The 23,822-nt window shown below is 43.9% G+C and overlaps 1 protein-coding gene across 6 annotated transcripts in view; it reads left to right on the top strand.

Annotated features, from left to right (window-relative positions):
* dscama (Down syndrome cell adhesion molecule a) overlaps positions 1-17,289 on the top strand; it is a 134,128-nt gene extending 116,839 nt beyond the window's left edge. For 3 of the 6 annotated variants that reach the window (XM_056443970.1, XM_056443962.1, XM_056444005.1), the window contains 21 exons: positions 873-1,069; positions 1,548-1,644; positions 2,122-2,250; positions 2,443-2,610; positions 3,190-3,260; positions 3,729-3,972; positions 4,212-4,358; positions 6,839-6,994; positions 7,362-7,495; positions 8,383-8,536; positions 9,473-9,590; positions 9,714-9,877; positions 10,035-10,133; positions 10,371-10,559; positions 11,246-11,536; positions 12,161-12,337; positions 13,235-13,265; positions 13,350-13,723; positions 14,517-14,714; positions 14,886-15,188; positions 16,100-17,289. In XM_056443970.1, coding sequence (XP_056299945.1) covers positions 873-1,069; positions 1,548-1,644; positions 2,122-2,250; positions 2,443-2,610; positions 3,190-3,260; positions 3,729-3,972; positions 4,212-4,358; positions 6,839-6,994; positions 7,362-7,495; positions 8,383-8,536; positions 9,473-9,590; positions 9,714-9,877; positions 10,035-10,133; positions 10,371-10,559; positions 11,246-11,536; positions 12,161-12,337; positions 13,235-13,265; positions 13,350-13,723; positions 14,517-14,714; positions 14,886-15,188; positions 16,100-16,479 — 3,821 coding nt within the window. In that variant the 3' untranslated portion in view covers positions 16,480-17,289. The remainder of the gene's footprint in view (positions 1-872; positions 1,070-1,547; positions 1,645-2,121; positions 2,251-2,442; positions 2,611-3,189; positions 3,261-3,728; positions 3,973-4,211; positions 4,359-6,838; positions 6,995-7,361; positions 7,496-8,382; positions 8,537-9,472; positions 9,591-9,713; positions 9,878-10,034; positions 10,134-10,370; positions 10,560-11,245; positions 11,537-12,160; positions 12,338-13,234; positions 13,266-13,349; positions 13,724-14,516; positions 14,715-14,885; positions 15,189-16,099) is intronic. The other 3 variants (XM_056443997.1, XM_056443989.1, XM_056443979.1) reach the window with 3 other exon arrangements.
* Positions 17,290-23,822: the final 6,533 nt, after the last annotated feature.

Raw genomic sequence — 23,822 nt, 5'->3', positions numbered from 1 at the left:
TTAGGGCCCTCAGACACAAGAGGAAGCTGTACATTCAGTTACAGTACATTCTAAATGCAGGGAATACTGTATTTTTTTTTTCACACAGCTGCTGTAAAACATCTTCTTTTTGTTGCATTACAGGACTCAACCCCAACTTTAAGTAGTTGCGAGGTTGGTAACCAGGCAATACGGTTGCCGTTTAGATACTCCCGTTCAGCTCAAAGATGTCGAGATACTTCGCCTCCCAACACTTGACACATTTATTTTTTGCCTCAGTTTCACCGGATTCTTTGTCAGTTGGATCAATCTGCACATCCAATGTTCACATGCCACTTTTGCTCTTACCTTATCCTTCGCCCCCTTACCTTTCAGCCCATCACATTCTCTCTGGCTTTTGTCTCCAACGTCAGCCAACTACGTTGACAGCAACCACCAAAAGAGGCAGCTTCCTAATGAAGCTGTTTGTATGGAATTTAACCATGAGATGTTGCTGAGTAACTCTGAATTAGCCGCTAGATGGTCAAACTCACTAAAAGAGGCCACGAGCATCCGATTGAGGGGGCAGTGACTTGATGATTGAAGAGTGACCTCGGAAAGATACATTTGTTCTTTTGAAAAATCGCATATCTTAAATAATAATGTTCAATTAAAATTTCATACATAATTATTAGACTTTTAGTAATGTTTATAAATATTTCACAATTTATTCATTTATATTTGCCTAAATATTTATATTATTATATATTAATTTCTTTAATTAATCACTCTGGTATGATCAAAAACTATTTGAATTGAGAAATAGGTCCTCTGCTCGTCCTTATAAACACATGTACCAATGAGGTTCATCCAGATAACAGATCTCTTCCTCTCCACCTTACTTCTGTCACCAGTCCCTGCCATGATCACGTCCTACCCCAACACCACGCTGGCCACGCAGGGTGAGCAGAAGAAGATGAGCTGCACGGCTCACGGTGAGAAACCCATCATGGTCCGCTGGGAGAAGGAGGAACGCATCATCAACCCTGAGACCAGCCGTTATGTGGTTTCTGTCAAGGAGATGGGCGACGAGGTCATCTCCACCCTGCAGGTAGGAGGCTGTGACACCTGGAAGTGTCAAATAAATTTGTATTGTTGCTATTTTTATATATACAGTATATATGATCAAAGATTTTATCTCAATTTATTCTGACTTTACTTTCTTTTCTTTTTTTATAAAATACTGAAAAACTAACTTCATGACTCTAAAATCCTTCTTAAGACATAGTTTGATAGACTCTGATTAAATTATTCACGACTCATGTCTACGCTAAGACCAAGACCTGTTATGAGGGGTCCCAAATCAAAAGATGAGCAGAAAACTTATTTGTTAAATTAATGATATCAAAATAAAGATACCGTGTAAGTATTTACGACTGCCTTCTTTTTTAAAACATTATTTATAGATATATATTATACTTTATTATAATTTGTAGAATGTGTTGAAAATAATAATAATAATATCAGTCTTCACTGCCAGCAGACATCACCTCATATTTAAACTTCTCTCATTGGTCTGCACCCATCAGATCATGCCCACAGTGAGGGAGGACTCTGGCTTCTTCTCCTGCCATGCCATCAACTCCTTTGGTGAAGACAGAGGAATCATACAGCTCACAGTGCAAGGTATTTAAACCTTTATTTGTCCAGGTGAGTCTCATTGAGATTAAAAATCTTTTTTGACGGTAACCTGGCCAAGACAGAGAAGTGGAGCAATGTATCCCAATTAGATGATCCAGGAAACGGATAACCACCTAGTCCTCAGGAATTATAGTTTGCAAATGCACTATGTGGATACTTTGCTTTAGTTAAGTATGAAAAGTTAGAAATAAAAATACTTTTAATAGACAACACTGAACACTGACGTGGACAAGGGCTAACATGCTGCCATCTTGGGTTTGTGATTTGATTGTGATTTGATAGGTATAACGTCACCTTCCTCAGATGCTCGAAGAGAAAGAAAAAATAAATGCTCTGACGAAGTTTTTCAGCTCACCACGATTGCAGACAATGCCGGTTTTCCATTCTGTCCGCCCTAACCTGCACCTTTGAATTTCATTAACACTGAAATAACAAAGTGGCGGTCATTGTTTTTTCCTGTAGAGCCACCGGATCCCCCAGAGGTGGAGATCAGAGAAGTTAAGGACAGGACCATTGCACTGCGTTGGACTATGGGTTTTGATGGCAACAGCCCGATCACAGGCTTCGACATTGAAAGCAAGAACAAATCAGGTACTAGAAAATACACTAATATAAAAAATTAGGCATGATCATACAATGCATTTGTCTCGGATGTGTTTTGGTTGATTATCTCTGCTTTCACTTCGTCCCGATGATTTGATATTGCCCGGCCTAATACACTTAGCGTACATCTCCCCTGACCTCAACAACCCCAATAAACCTCGCCCCCTCTCCCCTCCACAGCCTCCTGGGATACCGCTCAAAAGACCAAAGATGTCTCACCTCAGCTCAACCAGGCCACCATCATCGACCTCCACCCCTCCTCCACCTACAACATCCGCATGTTCGCCAAGAACCTCATCGGCAAGAGCGAGGCCAGCAACGAGCTCACCATCACCACGGACGAGGCCGGTGAGAAATTAAATCCCACACATGGTTCACGTACTCACTTTTCACTCTTATTTTGTGGTGCATAAATCAGATGCAGTTTCACTAACCAGAGTAAATCTAATTTGGTATTATGACACAACAAATCAGAGCAACAGAAAGCAAGTGAGCGAAGGGCGAGTGAAAGACGAGAGGCAAAAGGAGGTAAAGGGCCAGCTGAGTCGATTCATTAACAGCCTGGTGACATCAGCCCCGTTGGCTCTCGTGCATTATTGAACACACGCTGACCCCGCATTAAAAGCATACATTTTCAATTAGCGGCCTCAGTAGTAAATGCCACACTACGGTCAATAGACTGAGGCTGGACCCCATCTGCAAACCAGACCCCCCCTTTACCTTCATCTTCCCTCTATGAACCCCCTACAGAGAACTTCTCCTCCCCCGCAGCAGCCACCTATAAATACACATCACATTGATTATAATAGCCAGTCTCAGACTAACTTTGTTTATTTCAGAATAATGTTGTTCACCTCGTGGAAATAATTGAGATTGTTGAATGTGTACGGTTTTATAATGTGTTCATGTTGGCGAATGTGATCTCAGCTCCTGATGGACCCCCTCAGGAAGTGCAGCTGGAAGCCCTCTCCTCTCAGAGCATCCGAGTCTCTTGGCGGGTAAGTTGATCCAAGCCCGTGGGTTGATCATGTGTGATTGTGTGCAGAAAGATACTTGTTGCCATTATCAGTCTTTACTCTCATGTCTCGTGGTGCAGGTGAGGTGAAGTTAGGTTTATTATTTCCATCATGTGTACAGACATTTTGGCCTTTGGTCTTATTTAGATCGTCTGTAGATCCAAGAGTGACAATAATGTGTCTAAATATACAGTACGTCTCAAAGAACGACTTGTGAAAAAGAGGGTCAATTGTTCACTGGGGGTATATCTAGGTGAGTGTGGGGAGTGATCACAAGCTAACACCATGCCGTATTTTAACAGTATGTGTGGCTTTATGGCACCAGAATGTAATAAAATGCATTCAGAAAAGTGCTACGTTTTCTTTTTTCATCAAAATTGAGACTGACCTGCTACTTCATTCATCTTTTTCTGAGTCGAATGTTTTAATTTGTCTTCTGATACTTTGCAGGCGCCGAAGAAGCACCTCCAGAACGGAGCCATCAAAGGCTTCCAGGTGGGCTACAGGGAGTACAGCTCTGGTGGAAACTACCAGTTCAGTGTGATCAGCATAGAGACCACAGGGGACAACGCAGAGAGCCTGGTGCTGGACAACCTGAAGAAGTTCACCCAGTACGGAGTCGTGGTGCAAGCCAGCAACAGCGCCGGGACGGGGCCCTCTTCCGCGGAGTTGGCCGCCACCACGCTGGAAGACGGTGAGACAGGAATACAATATCAAACTCTGGGAAATGCAGAATATTCCCAACAAAAGTCAGAAACAATTCCTTTTCGTGATACCAGCACAACAACACAGTGCTGAACTCCCTGTTCTCAAAGAGAGGTGATTAGTGAGGATATATCACAGCCTAGTGGAGATCAGAGGGCGCTGCCACCCAGTGTCAGTCCGAAGGGTTCCACAGGTTCTGACGGCCTGTCTCCTGGTTCTCCCCCTCAGTGCCCAGTCGTCCTCCAGAGAACGTCCAGGCCACTGCAACGTCTCCGGAGGTCATCTCTCTGTCCTGGCTGACCCCTCCCAAAGACGCTCTCAACGGCAACCTGGTGGGCTTCAGGCTCATCTACTGGGCCAACCTGCCTGATGGAGGTACACATTTATATCTGTTCAACTTTAAAAATTTGAAATTCTATGTAAATTGTCCTCAGGCATCTGCAGATATATGTTGTTATCAACATTTTTAGAAATAAATTGAGAGCTGCTTTATTGCTTTTTAATAAGGAATTGGAAGTGTTCTGGAAATGCAACAAACAAGTAATATATAAAATGTTAAAGAGGAAATTCCACGGCTTCGTAAGGCGTAGAATCATAGGGGTACAGCACATCTGGTCTGCACTTGCTGGCTCATGATCGTAGAACATGAGGACGGTTGATTTGTTTAACTTAGCAGCAGGCGGGTGTCAGAGTGGCCTACTTAATGGGTTAGAATGACAGTTCTGCAATTATTGAAAATATATTTAATGAAAGACATAAGCAAAGGCTTTCTATTTTAAAATGTTCTGTTACACACGTCCAGTGACACTGCACATGCCATAACCTGTAACTTAAGTCCGTGTCCCAGATTTTGTTCGACAGTCTTGTCACAAACAGGGATGTAAACAATGCTGGTTTTAAAATTAAAATTAAAACTGCTCTGCAAATGTTCTCTGAGAAAGACAATGCTCGCGACACATTCATTCGAGCCTTGAGGTCTCACACAATACAATTTAGTGAATAACACTGAATGTGTTTACAAGAAAACTCCACAGGACCCCTTTAAGAGTCAACTCTCAGACTGGACCAATCAGAGCAGAGCTCCATTGCGCTGTCTGATACTCCTATACAGGATACACACCACAAATGGAAAGGGGTAAAAGAGAAGAAAAATTATACGAGAACATATTGAGTTAAAAGACAAAATGTAAAACATGAGTCACATTAATTATCCATGAGAACAATCATTGATATTACTACAGAGAAAACTAAATGCTGCAGTTCAATTATTATTGTATTACTGATACATGTAGAACACCGCTGCAGATTTCCACACAAGGAGGAAACAGAGAGCAAATCTTGGTGTTTCAATTCTCAAAAGTTCCCAGGATGCATCTTGTTGTATCTGGGTACCCTCCACAACGGGCCGATGGTCTGCGTGGTTGTGTTGAAGTCAGACAGCATGCCATGTCATTGTCTCATGGTGAGTTTGTGTCCGCGGGATTGGTTGTGACAGCACCATGACCGTTGTCACATCATGTTGGTCTGCCTCTAGAGCATGAACGCTCCAGACTTGACAACCAGGACTAGTTTGCATGGTAACAGTCTGCAGCTCCGCTGGTGGACACTCAAATCTGATATTAGTGTTGTTACTTCGAAATGGTTTGGATGACATTGTATGTAAATTTGATCTGTATAATCATGGCCTCTTTACACTTAACGTGTATCTTTTGCACTCAAACTTTTCAATACGGACCACTATTTCAGACCAGAGCTGTTCCTCAGTATGACCACCAGAGGGCGACACAAGCCCGTTCTAACAAACTGGGCTGCAGGTTGTTCCAGTTGCACCAGTGGTGTTGGAAGTAGCTCGGGGTCACAGTGCACAGTGGTTGATGCGTCTTCTTTTTGAGACGGTCCCAGTTCAGGGTTTATTTTCATGTCACAGTGAATCTTTTCCTGTGAATGGACTGCTACACATACAGGTGCAACTTGCATTCAATTAAAAAAAACATAACATTCCTAATTTGTTTCGTCTCGACTAAATATATAATAATAATAATAATAATAATCATTTATTTTATATAGCGCTTCTCAAGGCACCCGAAGTCGCTTTACAGAGTCCAGTAGTCATACACACACAGTCATACCGGTGGTGGTAAGCTACATCAGTAGCCACAGCTGCCCTGGGGCAGACTGACGGAAGCGAGGCAGCCAATCAGCGCCTACGGCCCCTCCGACCACCAACATTCATTCTTATCCATACGATGCGGTGCATGTCTTTATGATGGTGGGGGAAACCGGAGTACCCGGAGTAAACCCACGCAGGCACGAGGAGAACATGCAAACTCCACACAGAAAAGACAACAACAATTATTTTTTGTATCCGAACAGTAGGACTGGATGTCAAGACATGAGGCAAAGACACAATCGTGCACTGACTGTGCGATAGGTATTGCTTTCATTTAGTTGCTCATTCAAAGCCAGAGGAGAAGAGGTGCAGCTGGCCTCCTATATCTCTGGCGAGGACACGTTGTTAGGGCGCGGTATGCACAGGGACTGACACATTAATTTAAACCCTAACAGCCGAGGGTAGCAGGTTGCCAGTCAAGGCCGCCACCACAGCAGACCTTGGACGCAGGGTTAGTTAAAATTTGTGTTTGAAATATTGCATCCCGTCCAAGGCTGTGCAATAAATGTTTATGTGTGTGATCTGCTCTATAATATATATGAGTCCCATGTCTGGACTAGCGGCAGCTTGTCATATGGTTGGGTTTATTTGCTATACGAAATCTCAGTTGTCCTCACTAAGTTTTTACTTTTACTCCCCCCCCCCCCCCCCATCTCTTTCCTGTCCGCTGTTTCCTGTCTGCCAGAGCTCGGAGAGATCAGGAATGTGACGTCCTCTAAGCCCTCTCTGGAGCTGGACGGACTGGAGAAGTACACCAACTACAGCATCCAGGTGTTGGCCTTCACCAGAGCTGGAGACGGCGTTCGCAGCGAACAGATTTACACCCGCACCAAGGAGGACGGTAGGAGGATTCAGTGACCTCTCCTAGTTCAATCACAAGGGCAGCGGTCACATTGCACTTGTTAAGTGTTGTGCTGTTTAACTGTCTGCTGCGAATAGGAATCACAATATGTCTGGTCTTAACATTAAATAGAGAAATGCCAGCTGTCTTTCAGCAGCCTTGTGTGGTAAAAAATGAGGCAAGCGAGCGACAGACTCTTCAATATGCTTCATTAGAGGAGAGTTGTAATTGGCCTGAAGAATATGACATTTCACCATCTGTTCTCCTGCTTTATAATCAGTGTAAAAAGCCCCATAAAAATCAACTCGAGGAACAATATGAGGCTTAATGTGGGAAATATATCAACCAGATCCTCTTTTCCCTTTAGTTCCCGGGCCTCCGGCGGGCGTGAAGGCAGCCGCTGCATCGAACTCCGTGGTGTTTGTGTCCTGGCTCCCTCCTCTCAAAGTGAACGGCATCATCAGGAAATACACCGTGTTCTGCTCCAACCCACACCCCACGGTACGAACAGCAGTCTAGAGCCTTGAGTCGGATGGATGTCAAACAAACCAGGTCCATTGAGCCATGTAACTGAACTAGCTTGACTTAAGGGATGAGGCTGGCCTTGTTCTTTATTGTTCTTACTGTCAACAAATCCAATGAAGCATCATTCTGCCCTGACCCTGTCTGGCTCTCAGTATTTTTCTCAAACAAGTTGGACTCTGTAGTTTTTAACACACGTTGGTTCAAAAGCTCAAAGCAGCTATAACCAATATTTACATCATTCTTGGAGATTCTAGGATAATTTATTGTCAGAGTGGCGCATTTAGCAGCTAAAGATGCCAAATGAATGCTGATATAAATCTGTAACTAAGTTGTCAATTGTTGAAACAGCAGCTGAAGATGTTGTCTTTGCTGACCCCCAGTGGTTTGACTTCTCACGTGCGTTAGGGATGTCGATGGTTATTCAAGTGTCCATATACCGTTACATTACATCTGGGTGTGGATACAGCCGCAACACAGCTGGAACCTTCAACCAGAGAGAAACCAGGCTCAACAGGCGGGATTCACCAACATAGAACTACTGCTCACTACATGATTTGTTTTTAATAATAGACTTCTCTTATGCAATAAAAAAGAAGATATATCTAGTTTCGTATTGTGATTTGTTGAAAATAAGAAAAATATATGACATCACCAGACCTGTGTGACCTTTGTATTCCTCATGGAACACAGTGATACTTCACATCAGTGATACTCTGTTTCCATCCCCGTCTGTCTCCAGCCCTTTCACTCCAGCCGTTGCCACATCCGTTTGTCGGTCGCTTGCATTTAATGTCTTTGTAGAATATGTTTTTTTAATCTGCAGCAGCATGTTATGACCATCCTGAATGTCTTCCCTCGTCTAGGTGAGCAGTGAGTTTGAAGCGGCCCCAGATGTGTTCCACTACCGCATCCCCAACCTGAGTAGGAACCGTCAGTACAGCATCTGGGTGGTGGCCGTCACCGCCGCGGGCCGTGGAAACGCCAGTGAAATCATCACCGTCAAACCCATGGCTGAGGGTAGGTGGAGCACATCTTTGGTGCAGTTTGATAGTGAGTGCTGAACCATGGTCCATGTTTGATCCAAAGGCATATTGTCTGATTTATTGGTCAATAAAAAACTGAGAAGTAACCTCCTGATGGTCTGTATTCAGCATGTAAAAGGTGAGAGGTGTCCGTGTCTACGTGCCTGATGGGACTATACGATGCAATGGGATGCATCATTTTGGAAATTGAGGTTGAAACACAAGAGAAAATCACAGCATTTGGCCTCATATAATATAAAGCATACCATGTTACTGCAGTCGGTCCAATTATTAACGTTTACCGCCATTTGATTTTTTAAAGCTCAGTGCGGCAAGTCAGTTCAAATGCATCAGGATCCCTTGTTGGGGACGACTCTGCTTCACTTTTATTTCATGTATCTCCTTATAAAATACTTTAAAGGAAGCATCAGCTGAATGCAAGTAATCCATGTTGGACCCTTTCAACATTGCACAAGATTGCGTGTGTTGATAGACCCCTGTGTGGTCTAAAGCAGGGGTTCTCAAAATATTAGGAATCACAAAAAGTTGTTATTTCAATACAACTTCAGCATTTTTTTACAAATCTGTTGGGTTGGTGGGGTGTGAACATCTTTCCTTCTCCGAAGTGGGGCGTGACAGAAAAAGTTTGAGAACCACTGCTCCAGAGTTGGGACACACAGCTCCTATGGAGACGTTCACATCCTGTCTGAGGTCTCTGTGATGGATGGTCCCTCCTTCCCTACTGCACTGCTCAGATGGAGAAAGAAAGCACCATTCCACTGTTTCTGTGTGCCTGAATCAGTGAGCCAGAGGGTTAGCGAGTGAATGAAAGGACAACAAATCTGAAGAAGTAATTTAGGAAAATGACAGCACATGTATTTGTTACTGTGTGTCCTCTGTGAGCTGATGAAGCATGTGTGGGTTTCTGCAGCTCCGGCTCGGATCCTGACCTTCAACAGGACTGTAACGACCCCCTGGATGCGGGACATTGTGCTGCCTTGTAAAGCAGTGGGTGATCCATCCCCAACCATTAAGTGGCTGAAGGAGTTGTGAGTACAGTGGACTGTGTTGGCAGAGATGAATACGTGTGAATAGAGTCTCCAACAGTCATTGAACTGGTCTGGAAGTTGCTGTGCGACAAGAAGCTGATTTTAAGCCCATCTGTGTTTCAGCAATGGAACCCCAACACCTGTCGTGATTGACAGCCGGCGCAGCGTCCATGGCAACGGCAGCCTTGTTATTCGCACGGTGAAAGCAGAGGATTCTGGGAACTACACTTGTGTGGCCAGCAACAGCTTTGGCTCAGACAAGATCGTCCTCAACCTGCAGGTGCAAGGTAAGAAATAAAACACGCTAAAACAAATAATCATTTCTGTACCGACACGTAACGGTTAGTTAAGAGCTTCTAACGACGCTTAGATTCTGGGGATTCATGCTGTCCCAACGCGGTAGTGAACGCTCTTCATGGGCTTCGTCTGTTCTCTGTGCTTCAGTTCCACCGGACCAGCCTCGCCTCACAGTGACTAAGACCACCACCACCTCAATAACCCTCTCCTGGATCCCTGGAGACAACGGGGGCAGCTCCATCAGAGGTCAGCCACCTCCACTACTTTTCTTTTTCAGTATCTGGTGTCAGTCTGTTTTTTCCCCCCTGTTCTTTAAAGTAATATTAATAATTTGGGGAGTTTTTCCAGATCTGATGTGAGATCCTGGGATTGGGATGTCGTTTGTGTACAGATTGTAAAGCCCTCTGAGGCTATTTTGTGATGTTGGGCTATACAAAATAATCTGAATTGAAATTTAATTTATTACAACGTGTTCTTTTCCAGGCTACATTCTGCAGTACTCGGAGGATAACAGCGAGCAGTGGGGCAACTTCGCCATCAGTCCCAGTGAGCGCTCCTATCGGCTGGAGAACCTCAAGTGTGGCACCTGGTACAAGTTCACACTCACAGCCCAGAATGCAGTGGGGCCGGGACGCATCAGTGAGATCATTGAGGCAAAGACCCATGGGAAAGGTAGAAACAAGTTTTCATTTTGATTACGCTATCCAGAGGAAGCAAACTTTAAAAGTTGACAAAGTTGTGTTTATTTATTTTACTTTCATGGGGCTTTATTTATGGTAATGCTAAAAACACAATTACTATAGTTTTCTAATTATTTAAAACATAATAACATCCCTCTTAGAAAGAAGAAAAAGGCCTGTTATGAGAATGAACTATGATATGATAAAGTTATTTCTTTACACATTTCTTGATTTTTCTTTCCCAATGATGTAGTGAACCATGATACTGCAAAATATAAAGTAACACGTTATTTTAAACATGGTATATTACATTCACACTGTATACAAACGGAATGATTTGAACTAATTGGCTACTATTTTCAGTATGAATTTTTAATTTATTAATTTTTTTTACAAAATGAAGAAATAAAACAAATGGAAGAAATAAAAAAATGCAGTCTTTAACTTCAGTTTTGGTTCCAAATGGAAACTTTTGCTGGTTTTCTTAGTCTTCTACATTAATAGATCAGGTATAACGTTATATAATTGATTAATATAGTGAATAATCAGCACAATGAAAACATGGAGCCCAACATTCTTGTTACTTGTGATTATTATCACCACTAAGCACATCTGGCCTTGGCAGCAGGTGTTCAGTCTCATCTTCACACACTGAGGCAAGTCATCTCTGCTCTGCAGAACCTCAGTACTCTAAAGACCAGGAGCTGTTCACCACCATCAATGCCACCCGGGTCAAGCTTAACCTGAATGGCTGGAATAACGGCGGATGCCCCATCACCTCCTTCACCTTGGAGTATCGGGCCGTGGAGGCACCCGCGTGGACCACGGCGCAGCGCACCTCCCTCACCAAGAGCTACATCCTGTACGACCTGCAGGAGGCCACCTGGTACGAGCTGCAGATGAAAGTCTACAACAGCGCCGGCTCCGCCGAAAAGAGAGTCAAGTTCTCGACACTCAGCTACGACGGCAGTGAGTTAACGCACCGATACCGTTTCCGACTCATTTATTCGCAGGGAACGGAGCCACTGAAACATCTGTCACGGCCTGCTGGAAGTGGCAGGGAAGTGAATGATTCACCCGCTGCTCCAGAGGTAGTATAATAGGATCACTGGCAGTCTGACGGTTGAGCAGGCAGAGAATCGGTGACACAACCCTTATGTTTCAGGAACTGGAGCCCAGGGAGTCTGGCTAACAGGAGTGGTTTAAAGCCAAGAGGAAGGAATCCCTTTTTCTGTTCATAACTCAGAGGGATCGAGGCTCCCGTGATGAATTGGACAATATAAAACACATTGGTATTCCGCTTTAAGCAGGTCTGAAGACCAGCTAACTGCCTCCTTCAGTTACTTCGTGAAGAGAACAGTCAAGCTGAACATTTAGCTTTGAAGGATGAGGTCATTTGCATTTTAAGTACAGTTCGGCATTTAGCAAAGGTCAAATGTCAAGGTCAAGAGAATGCAGCAGGAGTAGCTATCATTAAACGACACAAATCAAATGTTCCTACGACAACGCCGTTCACTCTCATGGGAATAATGTCATGGAGCTGTTGTGGGCGGAGCACCATGATCTGTCATAAACCATATGACCTCCTCACAGGTACCATCGCACCGTTGGTGAAGGCGCCCAATGTGAGCGAGGACCACTCCGGGGGCGGCGAGGGTTTGAAGATGATGGTGACCATTTCCTGCGTGCTGGTGGGCATCGTCGTCATCTTCATCGGGCTGCTGGTGCTCAGGAGGAGGAGGAGGGAGCAGAGGCTCAAAAGGCTGCGTGGTGAGATGAGAGCGATCATCTGACACAGTGGTTCTCAAACTGTTACAGGTGGGGCGCGGGGGCAGTGCGGAGAACTTCACATATTACAAGAGTACGTGTAATGTTTACGTTACGGCTACGTCGTTAACAGGTTACGCTTGCGTATGCGCGATCGCGATGTCCGAGCTCCTTTTCGACTCACGTGTAGTGTGTAGCTCAGTAGTGTGACCACGAAGAGACGCTTGGCACGAGGGAAAATAAAATAATCCGCGGGCGATGCAGATGAGGAGAGACCAGTCTGAGTTTTATTTCTGAAAACTCAGCGGACAGTATGAAGCCCGACAAATTCAAAAGACACTTGGCGATATTACACCTCACTCACGTAAATGAGCCGCGGGAGTGCAAATCACTTTGCACAGATGGTGAACCATGGCGGGGAAAAGGAAGGGCTCGCAGGCGCTGGTCAAGAGAGTCTCTCCAACGTGCAATGGACACACTGTCATACACAGAGAAGAACTAGATGTGCCGTGAACTACACACGGTTTTGAGCGATGCTATCAGCGTGGTCAATTTCATAAAAACAAGGTCCCTGAAAGCACCACTGTGTTCACTCTGTGAGGAGACGGAGCCTTCAGCTGTTCACATGCAGCTCGGTGGCTCTCACGAGGAAACGTGTTGTCGCGAGTGTTTGAGGTCAGAGAAGAAATCTGTCATACGATGACATGTGTCATACAGGACAGTACAATTGAAATTGTGCAGATATTATTCTGCAAAGAGGAAGTGGACTCTGTTTATCGTTTATTGTATCTTCAATATACTTTTTCAAATTTCAAATGTATTAATTCAATTATAATTATCAATTTGCAGGCAAGTTTGCCGATGAATAATTTCTGATGTTTTCTCCGTTTCTTTTCCCAGATGCAAAAAGTTTGGCTGAGATGCTCATGAGGTAAGAATGGTCAACAGCTATCTGACCGTAAAGAAGGCCAACTGGAGCTTCCCTCATTTAGTTGTTTGTTGTTGTGCTCCTCAGTAAAAACACACGTCCATCTGAGCCAATTAACAAACAGCAGCAGACACTCCGCATGCACATTGACATCCCCAGAGCTCAGCTCCTGATCGAGGAGAGAGACACCATGGAGACTGCCGGTAAGGCCCGGCACCAGAGAGGAAAGTCACAAGTAACTCTCGCAGCGGATGAAGCTGGCGATCGTAGTGCTGAGCTCGTTTTCTGTCGCCGCCCCACAGACGACAGGTCCACTGTGTTACTGACCGATAACGACTTTGGGGAGACCCAGAAACAGAAGTCGTCCACAGTCACCCACACAGTCCACTACCAGTCCCTGTCCCAGGCCACCGGGCCCCTGGTGGATGTGTCCGATGCCAGACCAGGAACCAGTAAGTTCAGTACGGATATCTTTTATTTATTTATTTTCATCTTCATAACAGATCAAATTTAATACATGGGGTTTTTGTTTGAGTCCGTTGTTTTCCAAGATATGTTTCCAAGCAGTGTTTTCTTTACCTTTCTATTTTTACTCTAATGTGCCTGTTTACCACCATATGTCTTACTTACACCCCCCGGATAGAACATGTGCAAGGCCGACTTTAAGTTCACGTCCCGCTCACTGGCTTCAGCCTCCTTTTCCTTCTGCCTTCGCTGGCACATGGTTGCATATTTTTAAGCATCAACACCACCTGTGTTTCAGATGTTATCCTCTCTGTGGGGAGTGATGAAGCCTGGACGCCAAAGTTCTACATTCACACAATAAACACTGACATACGTTAACTGACTGAGCTGTTGCACATTCAACCTTCTCCAACTATGGTGGAAGTATAATTTCTAATATAAAAAAGGAACACGTGGTTGTTATGGTTACCACGGGCAGGTATGATGAGAAGGAAGTCTGAGTCACAAGTCCTGTATTCCTTTTGGTTGGTGATGTCAGTCAACAGCTGCATGTGTCCATATTTTAGTTATTTTTGTCGTTACCACTGCTCCCATGACCGGTTGATTGAGTCCAGTCTCTCCCATGACCAGCATAATAATAATAATAATAATAATAATAATAATGGATTCCATTTGTAAGGCACTCTTCATCCAAGAATCTCAGAGTGCCACAGAGCCAGAACATAGTTAAAACTGTAATAAAAAAGGAATATTTGAATAACCACCCTGCGCTCTCCTCCACCCTCTCAGACCCCACCGCCCGCCGCATGGCCAAAGCCGGCCCAGCTGCTCGCAACCGCTACGCCAGCCAGTGGACCCTGAACCGCCCACACCCCCCTGTCTCCTCCCACACTCTCAGCACCGACTGGAGGCTGCCCACCCCCAGGGTGGCGGGCTCCGTTGACAAGGAAAGCGACAGTTACAGCGTCAGCCCATCTCAGGACACAGGTGAGCAGCCCCTCAGGACGCGGAGCTCTACCAGCGTAACACCACCCATCATCTCTAACGGCCAATCAGTGTCAGCCGTCTGACGGCTTTAACAACGTGACATCCCAACAGTTCCTCCACTAACTCTCAACACTAATCCCCCCCCCCCACTAACCCCGGCCCCGTGTCCAGACCGAGCGCGGAGCAGCATGGTGTCGACGGAGAGCGCGTCCTCCACCTACGAGGAGCTCGCCAGGGCCTACGAGCACGCCAAGATGGAGGAGCAGCTGCGCCACGCCAAGTTCACCATCACCGAATGCTTCATCTCTGACACTTCCTCGGAGCAGATGACGGCGGGCACCAACGACTACACGGACAGCCTGACCTCCAGCACGCCGTCCGAATCGGGCATCTGCCGCTTCACTGCTTCCCCGCCCAAGCCTCAGGACGTCAGCCGGGTCATGAACATGGCGGCGCCCAAGGCCCACAGACCGGGTGAGGCCACAGACCGTGTCTGACCGAACCCCCGGCGGCATGCTAACCTGTAATTTCAACCGGCCTCATTATGACACTAATCGCTAAACTTCAACTTCCTGTCTAATATTGATTAAACGTAACAGTAAATCCAGAACAAGTGCTGCAAAGTGTCTTCTAGTATGTATGATTGTCGGTTACTCTGGGATCAAAGTCTTTCAGAAAGAAAGTGGCGAACCATAAAATCAAAAATTCTAACCGAGTTAATTCAAATTGGACATTCCAGAATATTAGTAGATTAATATTTGACACCGTTGACTAAAATATTCATGATAGCTCAATTCAAATCTAAGGATAGACTCTGGATGCTCTGTTAAAACAGAATGAGAAAGTCAATTTCTTTATTTGGTTTGACCACCGTGTGTGATGGAGGTTCTACACCTACATAGAGCTGCTGCTGAGACGCAGCCAGGCAATCATTGGAGGTGTAGATTTGTATCCTAGCTATAGTTCTATAATATTAATATTGTCATAGAGAGTCCACAGTCCCGGGATGAAGGCTGAAGGTTAGATCCTCCAGTGAAACTAGATGAGGTCAAGGACACAAGGGGACAGCTGTTGTGTATGTGTGTGCGTGTGTGCGTGTGTGCGTGTGTGTGTGTGTGTGGTCATACTGAATACACACTAGATTTAGTGCTTAGTAAGATGATGGCGATGCTCTGAAGGTGAGTCATGAGACGGACTCTTCTGAAGACCAAATTATGAAGAAAGTCTTCCAAAACAAAGCGTCCGCTCTAGTGGAACGTTAGCTAGCTGCAACTAGTTGATATTTTTAACAGTTTTTAGCTGCTATTTGGATTCTTATGAAGTTATTTAATCCAAGACAGGAAGGTGTCCTCCTATACCTAACTCTGATGTGCATTGTCCTGCAGGGGGCGAGCTGGTTCACCTTCCTCCGTACCTGCGCATGGACTTCCTGTTAAACCGAGGCATGACCTGCTCGGGGTCATCCAGGGGGACAGCGAGCGGGGAGAGAGCGGCCATGGGTCAGGCCTGCCTGGAGCCCCAGAAGAGTCGCTCGCTGAAGCGGCCTTCGCGCATGGCGCCGCCGACGCCCACAGAGGCCCCTCAGGCCAACAGGGACCCCGTGGCCCAGTGGCAGCCCGGCGCCGCAGCCACACTCCCCCACAGAGAGGGCTCGGAGCTGGCCCAGGCCGCCAAGCTCAGCACCTCCCAGGAGTCCCTGCTGGACTCGCGAGGACATCTGAAACCGAGCAGCAACCCCTACGCCAAGTCCTACACGCTGGTATAACAGCAGGGGCGCCGAGGGCGGGGCTAGAACTCACTAACACTGGACTTAACACGCAAGTGCAGTAAACTGACTTTCACCACGCAGTTCTGTATATATGTGCCCCCCCCCCCTCTCTTTTACTAATCTCCTTTTATATATTTTAGAGCTTTCTTTTATATCTTGTTTGTATTTCTTTCTTTTTTCTTTTTGTTTCACTTGAGAAAAAATGCACTCATCGGAAACAACTCGAGTCGGAGTTTTGCCAAACTAATGGAGTAACGAGGGAGCGTTATTTATTCTTGATTATTGTTAAAATCTTTATAATTAATCAGTGATTATTAATTGTTAGTTGTCAGCTATTAATGATCATTCATTATTGATTACCAAATGATCTATTATCACCATTACTACAAGTTTTCATAAGAACCCGGACATCCTTTTTTTCTGGAGTGGAAGATGACGATTTGGAGTCATTTTTTTCCTATGGAATATCCTTCTGAAACATTGAATGAATCTCGGGAGAAATCTTGGAATAAAAGCAATTGACACCAGTCCAAACTTTTCAGCTGCTCTCAAATTGTAACTTTTTTTAAAGAAAAAAAAATCTATTTCCTATGGATGCATGGGGACTGACCAATTAAAAGACAATGAGGATTACGATCGAGGCTGGACAGCCCAGTCGAGCATTTTGTCACACTATGAAATGATCCAATGTGAAGATTTATTATTCTTATTACTATAAATATATATATAAAAAGAGAAATCACTTTTATTTGTGGATATTACAGGGAAGAATTGATTTGGTTAATAAAGTCCTTAGTCATGTTTGCACATATCTCGTTTTAATTAGGAAATGGAGTCTCTGTTGCTCTTTCTCTGTGTCCCATTCTCTGATGGTGCAATATGAAAAAAGATATGAAAAGTATATGAAAACTATTGCTCTATACTGTACTGTAATGATGAAAAATAACTATGTTGTGAGTATACTTACAGGGCCGGTCACACTCCAGCTATGTATTCAGGTGTAGTTTGCCACTGCTTGTTTGCCAGGGTGGTAAATGATGTTAGCTAGAATAGGGAGGGTTTAGAGAACTAATGGTTTGCACTTCACAACACTCAAGTGTGTCCAGATCCCCTTACTCTCAGTGCACTAGGTAGAGTCTTCAGGGCTCTCACTCCTCAGTACTGGCGCTGCATTGCAGTGATGCTCCTCTACAGGGAAAAAAAATGCTAAAAAAAAGAAACGTGAGACAATCCAGCAGAATCCCCCCTTCAAACCAAACTTATAATGTCTATGGGAAATATTGAAAGAAAAAAATAAGTGGATTTACGTAAGAAGCTGTTATTTGTTCTACCCTGGCCCATTTGTTCTTTCTGTTCCTTTGAGTTCGCCTGAAGGGAGAAGAGTTTGATCCAAAATGCTGTGAGGTCATTATGTCAGTTTCTATGATTAGTTTCTATAATTAACTGTCTTCATTATGATTATACATTTTAATGAGAAAACAAAAACAAAAAAAGATGTCACTTTTTATTTTTAACATGAGTGTTCACCATGGTGGCACTGGAATAAAGAGAAACTAACACAAAAATTCGAATTTGATTAATAAAATGGCTGTTCCCCAAAGTGTCCTCCACGGGTTTGACATGAGTGACTGATGGTGGCGTGGAGGCGGAGCCGGGCTCCAGGCTGTGTGGGTCGAGGTCCCGGGGGAAGAACCCGAACCCTCGGCCCTTCAGTTGGATCACGACGGCAGCGAGTCGTCCTCTGGGGGTCTGCAGCTCCCCTCCCTGCAGGTGGCGCTGTTCCCTTTCATCCCCTAGGCGGCAGTGAGATGTTACAGCAGCCTGACACGTGTACAGGTCTCAGTGAACGAATACAACAGAAACAACTTATTTTAGGAACAGTTAAAGCAGCTTGAGGTTAAAGAAAGAATGGCGGAGCAAGTTTGGACAACCTGAGACCGACGAAGCCTGCAATGCAGCAGGAGACTCGTTCAAGCAGTTGGTCCCCAACACTTCTGACGACAAGCCATCAAACGGCATTTCAACAAAAGTAGACGATCACACGATTTGATTAAAATCAAAAGTGTATTGTAAACTGAGCAGTAAAACCCCGTCGCTGTCCGAGGGTCCATCTCCTTCATACAGTTACATCTCAACTCTTCTACGAACAACAATGTCTCTAAATCTCACCAGAGGTGTAAAGTGAGCAGTCATCTCATGTTTAAAGACATTCCTTCTTGAACTGGTTTATTACCTGATGACTTTACTGAAGCTTCTGCCTGAGCCTCACATGACTGCCTCTCAATGACTTCCATGACTTCCACCAGGAGACGGGAGGATCAGGGATGGATTAACCAACGGGCCTACCGGGCCCAGGCCCAGGGGCCCATGAGCTCAGGGGGCCCCTGGGCCTGAGCCTCCGCGCGTGACGTCGCTGTGATTAACATTGTATTGATATGAATATGATGATATGACACGATGCGCCGTAGCCGGTATATGCTAGGCTTAAGTCATTCATGTCAGTAACAGGGCCCCAATAGTCCTACTCAGGGATGGATTACCGAACGAGCCTACCGGCACCAGGGGCCCATGAGCTCAGGGGGCCCCTAAGCCAGAGCCTCTGCATGAAGTCGCTTTTATTAACTTTGTATTACTATTGATATGATGATATGACACGATGCGCCATAGCCGGTAGGCCTATATGCTAGGCTTAAGTCATTCATGTCATGGTCATATAATTCGCGTTATGTTGTCTGCTCAGCTCCGGTATCGTTGTTCCATACGGACTGTTTTGTTAGCGATGTAAAAAAAATCAATTATATTTTTTTTATTAAAAATTTGACTTTTTTTTTTTTTTCGGGTGGGGGGGGGGGCCCTTGACACGTCCAGGCCCAGGGGCCCGTGGTTTCTTAATCCGTCCATGGGGAGGATGCATGACTCAGCATCGCCTCTTAAGTCAACAACACATCCATAAATCAGGTTTGGGTCAAATAAACCTTTGATGAGCGTAAGAAACATGAAGCGGTCGCTGGGGAAATGATGACGTAATAATAAAGTAATAACCGCTCCTTTCCTGAGCTGTGCAGCTGACAGCAGGATGTTGTCCTTTGAATGATTTCTCGGGGTGTTGGAAGGCAGATCTTCTAAATGTGTCTAAAGCACCGAGGGACGTACACTATGGTCTGTGCATCTTTAGTTGGTTTATGATGCATATTCATCAACAGATGGAAAAATGAGATTAGACCAAAAATAATGGAAGAATTCTTCTGTATTCCTGTATCTCATTTCCACAGGCGGATCCATTGTCACAGGTTCACACAAATAAGCTCAAGTGCAGAAGAAACGTCCAACTCTGGGTTTGAGGAACATATGTTTTTACTTAAAACCAGACTGGTCATGAGCGAATTGACACGAGGGGCAAAACACACAACAATCTGGCAGGGAACAAAGCAAAGACTGGGAGAATATATAAGGTGGGGAAACACAGGTGTGGGACATCAGGGATCAGCGAGACGGGAGTGGCTGGGGCAGGTGACGGGAATGACATAATCCGGAGAGGCTGAGGGCAGGTGATGGGAATGACCAATTCCTGGGGAGACAGACACAACATTAACAGGGTGTTACATCCATCTGAATTGTTTTGGTATGTTATGTTTGTGCCAGTCTTAGTTTGAGCCAACTTAAAAATGCAAACGTCATCTAAAATAGATCGTAGTAAATAGAGTACAGAGATGCAGGAATTAAAGACATATTGCGGCAGGTGCTCAGCAATTACCTTTTTAAAGTTTATATCTGGCATTTCAGTCTGTTGTATTGATAGGACATGTTGTAGAATGGAACATGGGAACTATATAGTATCGTATATATATTGTATGTGTCGTAAACCACTTGCCTGTTTATTTATCTTTCATTCATATTATATTTCATTATTTGTTATCTTGGTTACTAAATGAATGGGCTGACCGACAGTGAAGTGCTCTATTTATTCATCGTGAGTCATTTTGTGGCCTAAAGTCCCGTAAATAAGGAAATGTAAGTCACGTTTAGTTCTCCGTCACAAACGGCACACGTATTTCTTCAGTATATATATATATATTATAAATGATGTAGTTCACACTCTCTAAAGTGTGTTTGTACTCCAACGGTTTGAGAATCTAATATTTCATTCCATTCATGGAGCTGATGCTTTTATCCAAGTCTCTTCCAATAAGTGCATCAAACCATGTGGATGAAACCGGGTATGGATCCATACGAGTACATCACCATGGCTTTAAGTGCACCGTCAGCAATAAAACAAAATGGTGTATTATATTATTGTGTTGGCCACAGTACGTTTTTCCTGACACCCAGATAAATAAATGCCGTGACTCGAATCAGAAGAAGAAGAACAAACTATACAAAGACTTTTTGTTATACTATTTTAGAGAAACTATAACGTGACTTTTTAATGAATTTTACTAAAAAAGCAAACTATACTATGATATTTCTTCTAATATATTTTGGAATTAGTTAGGAAACTATTAACGTGAGCAAACTATTTTATGAAAAACTATTCTATACGATACTATGACATGTTGATGTCATACTAAACTTACTAAACCGTCCCAAAAAAGACGTTTGAGCTCCTTAAATAGTCGGTAATGTCGTCTGAGATCATGACATTCATGGGAAGTAGATGACATCGAACTTTAACCTTCCTCTTCTCCCCAGACGTTTTCCACTGAGGCCAAATATCTCTGTGTGTGTGTGTGTGTGTGTGTGACAACTAACAGATCAAGTAACAACCATACAACAATAATATATAAAATGTATATTTATCTATTAAAGTGGAGAATTGCATAATTTTCCTGAACCTGAAGACGCCTCCAGAGCCTCCATGAATTTAATTCATTCATTCTGAGACGTAAATGACCTTTCAGTGACTCTGAGCTGCATTTTATGGGTTGTAGTCGGCGAATAACTGCTTTTTTAAGCCAGTAAAAAGTACTGGATTGGTTACTTTCTAGGGCAGAGTCATAATATCTGTAAATACTTATTATATATGAGTCTAGTTTCGTAATATATACAAGGATATCATACCAACAGTTCTAGCATAGAACACATCAATGTCATGCACAATCACAAACCTGAAAACTCTTTTTTTGCCACACACAGAAGTAAACAAAAAAAGGCTTTACTATGTCGTTAATATATTTATTGAAGTAGCAGAAGTTACGTGTGTTGTGATAGAAGCGTTAGGCCTTAACCCCCAACTCAGATTCAACAGAGAGAACGAGGTCGCTCTATGAACCCGTGTTAAACCATCCCATTGGTGGGATCAAAATGACCGGAGTTCTAGCTATGGATGTGGAGCAGAGAGACGAGGCAGAGAGGAGATGAAGGAAAGCACAATGTGAGAGGTGGACAGGGTAGCAGGAGGAATATGGGAGGGTCAGCTGAGGTCACCATGGATAAGGTAGAAGAGAATCTGAATGGTGGGATAGGGTTAGGGTTAGGAGGGGGAGGGAATACAGCGAGAGTACATCAGGTATGATATGGAGGGGATGTGGAAGGTGCCCTACATTTATTAAGAAGAATGTACATCAGGAAGGGCAAATATCTGATACATATTTCAAATGAGGTGAAAAGACAGATACAAATGGGGTTATTGACGGTAAATAATATATATGATATATATGTATATATATATATATAAATAATATATCATTATTTATATACATGTAATACAATTGTATAGATATATAAAAACATAATTATAGTATGTTATATATATAAACACATTTATTTTATTTTATTTATATTTTTTACTTTAATTATATGAGCAGTTTTGTATGTACAAACTGTTACTGTTTAAAAAAATAAAGGTATCAATAAAGCTTTTCAACTTGAACGTTTCATTCATCGAGATCAAATGTGTGATCTAAATGTTCTCGTCACTGATTCGTTGGAGCAGTGTGTTTACCTGCGTTAACAGGAGGTGTTGTTGTTGTTGTTGATGTTTGTTTGTTACTTCTAGACTGGATTACTGCAACTCCTTATTATCAGGCTGCTGTAATAAGTCTCTTAGGTCCCTCCAGTTGATCCAGAATGCTGCAGCTCGTGTTCTCACTAAAACTAAGAAAAGAGATCACATCACTCCTGCACTAGCTGCTCTGCACTGGCTCCCAGTAAAATCAAGAATCACTTTTAAAATTCTTCTCTTAACCACAAAGCCTTGATTGGTGATGCTCCATCATATCTTAAGGAGCATGTAGTACCATATTGCCCCACTAGAGAGCTGCGCTCACTAAATGCGGGACTACTTGTGGTTCCTAGAGTCTTAAAAAGTAGAATGGGAGCCAGAGCCTTTAGTTATCAAGCTCCTCTTTTATGGAACCAGCTTCCACCTTCAGTCCGGGAGGCAGACACAGTCACCTCGTTTAAGAATAGACTTAAGACTTTCCTCTTTGACAGAGCTTATAGTTAGGGCTGAATCAGGTTCACCTGGTCCAGCCCCTTGATATGCTGCTATAGGCTTATAGATGCCGGGGGACGTGTTAAGATACACTGAGCACCTATCTCCTCTTCTCTCTCTCCTTATGGATGAATTTTCATCTCTCCATTGTACATTATTACCCCTGCTTCCTCTCCGGAGTCTTTGTGACTTCACGTCTCGTAGGGTCCATTGGACCTGGCTGGGTCTGACGCTGGTCCTGGGTCCTTGCTCCTGCTTCCTGCATCCATCCTCTGGCCTAGACATGGCCTCCATCCCAAGGGCCCTGCCTCCTTCTCTGTGCCTCCTGCCTCAAAGGCTGACCTCATTGGTCTAGCCTCTTTCGTGATGCCCCCATCCTTCTGTTTCATGGATTGTGGAGGTCTGGATCGTGGTCCATGCAAATTATTCAAACATTTCTGTCATATTCATTAAATGTTTATCTAACTTTGTAACGCTGTTCATCTGTCCCCATGACATCTATTGTTCTGTCCATCCTGGAGAGGGATCCTCCTCTGTTGCTCTCCTGAAGGTTTCTTCCCTTTTTTCCCTGTGAAAGTTTTGTTTCTATTTTTCAGGGAGTTTTTCCTCCTTCTGCCTCGCACTGGACACAACTATTGAGGTCAAAAAGGTTAAGAACCTCTGGACTAGGGGACTAGTGGTCTAATTCTCAAAGCTTTGTTTTGAACTCAATGTCAATGTATATATAAATGCCCTTTATACATCCAAACATATATATATATTAATGCATGCTTATCTGCTGGATCGAGAGAGCTCTGATCAGATTAATTACTTTTTAAAACCTTTTGTTTCTAGGTTTTCAACATACTTTCTGTTTGGATCGATATATTTATTTGATCATTTGATTAAATCTTAAAAAATTGGAAGA

Source organism: Pseudoliparis swirei, chromosome 3, assembly GCF_029220125.1.
Source record: "Pseudoliparis swirei isolate HS2019 ecotype Mariana Trench chromosome 3, NWPU_hadal_v1, whole genome shotgun sequence".
NCBI classification, from domain to species: domain Eukaryota; kingdom Metazoa; phylum Chordata; class Actinopteri; order Perciformes; family Liparidae; genus Pseudoliparis; species Pseudoliparis swirei.
This window is presented reverse-complemented; position numbering and strand designations above follow the sequence as displayed.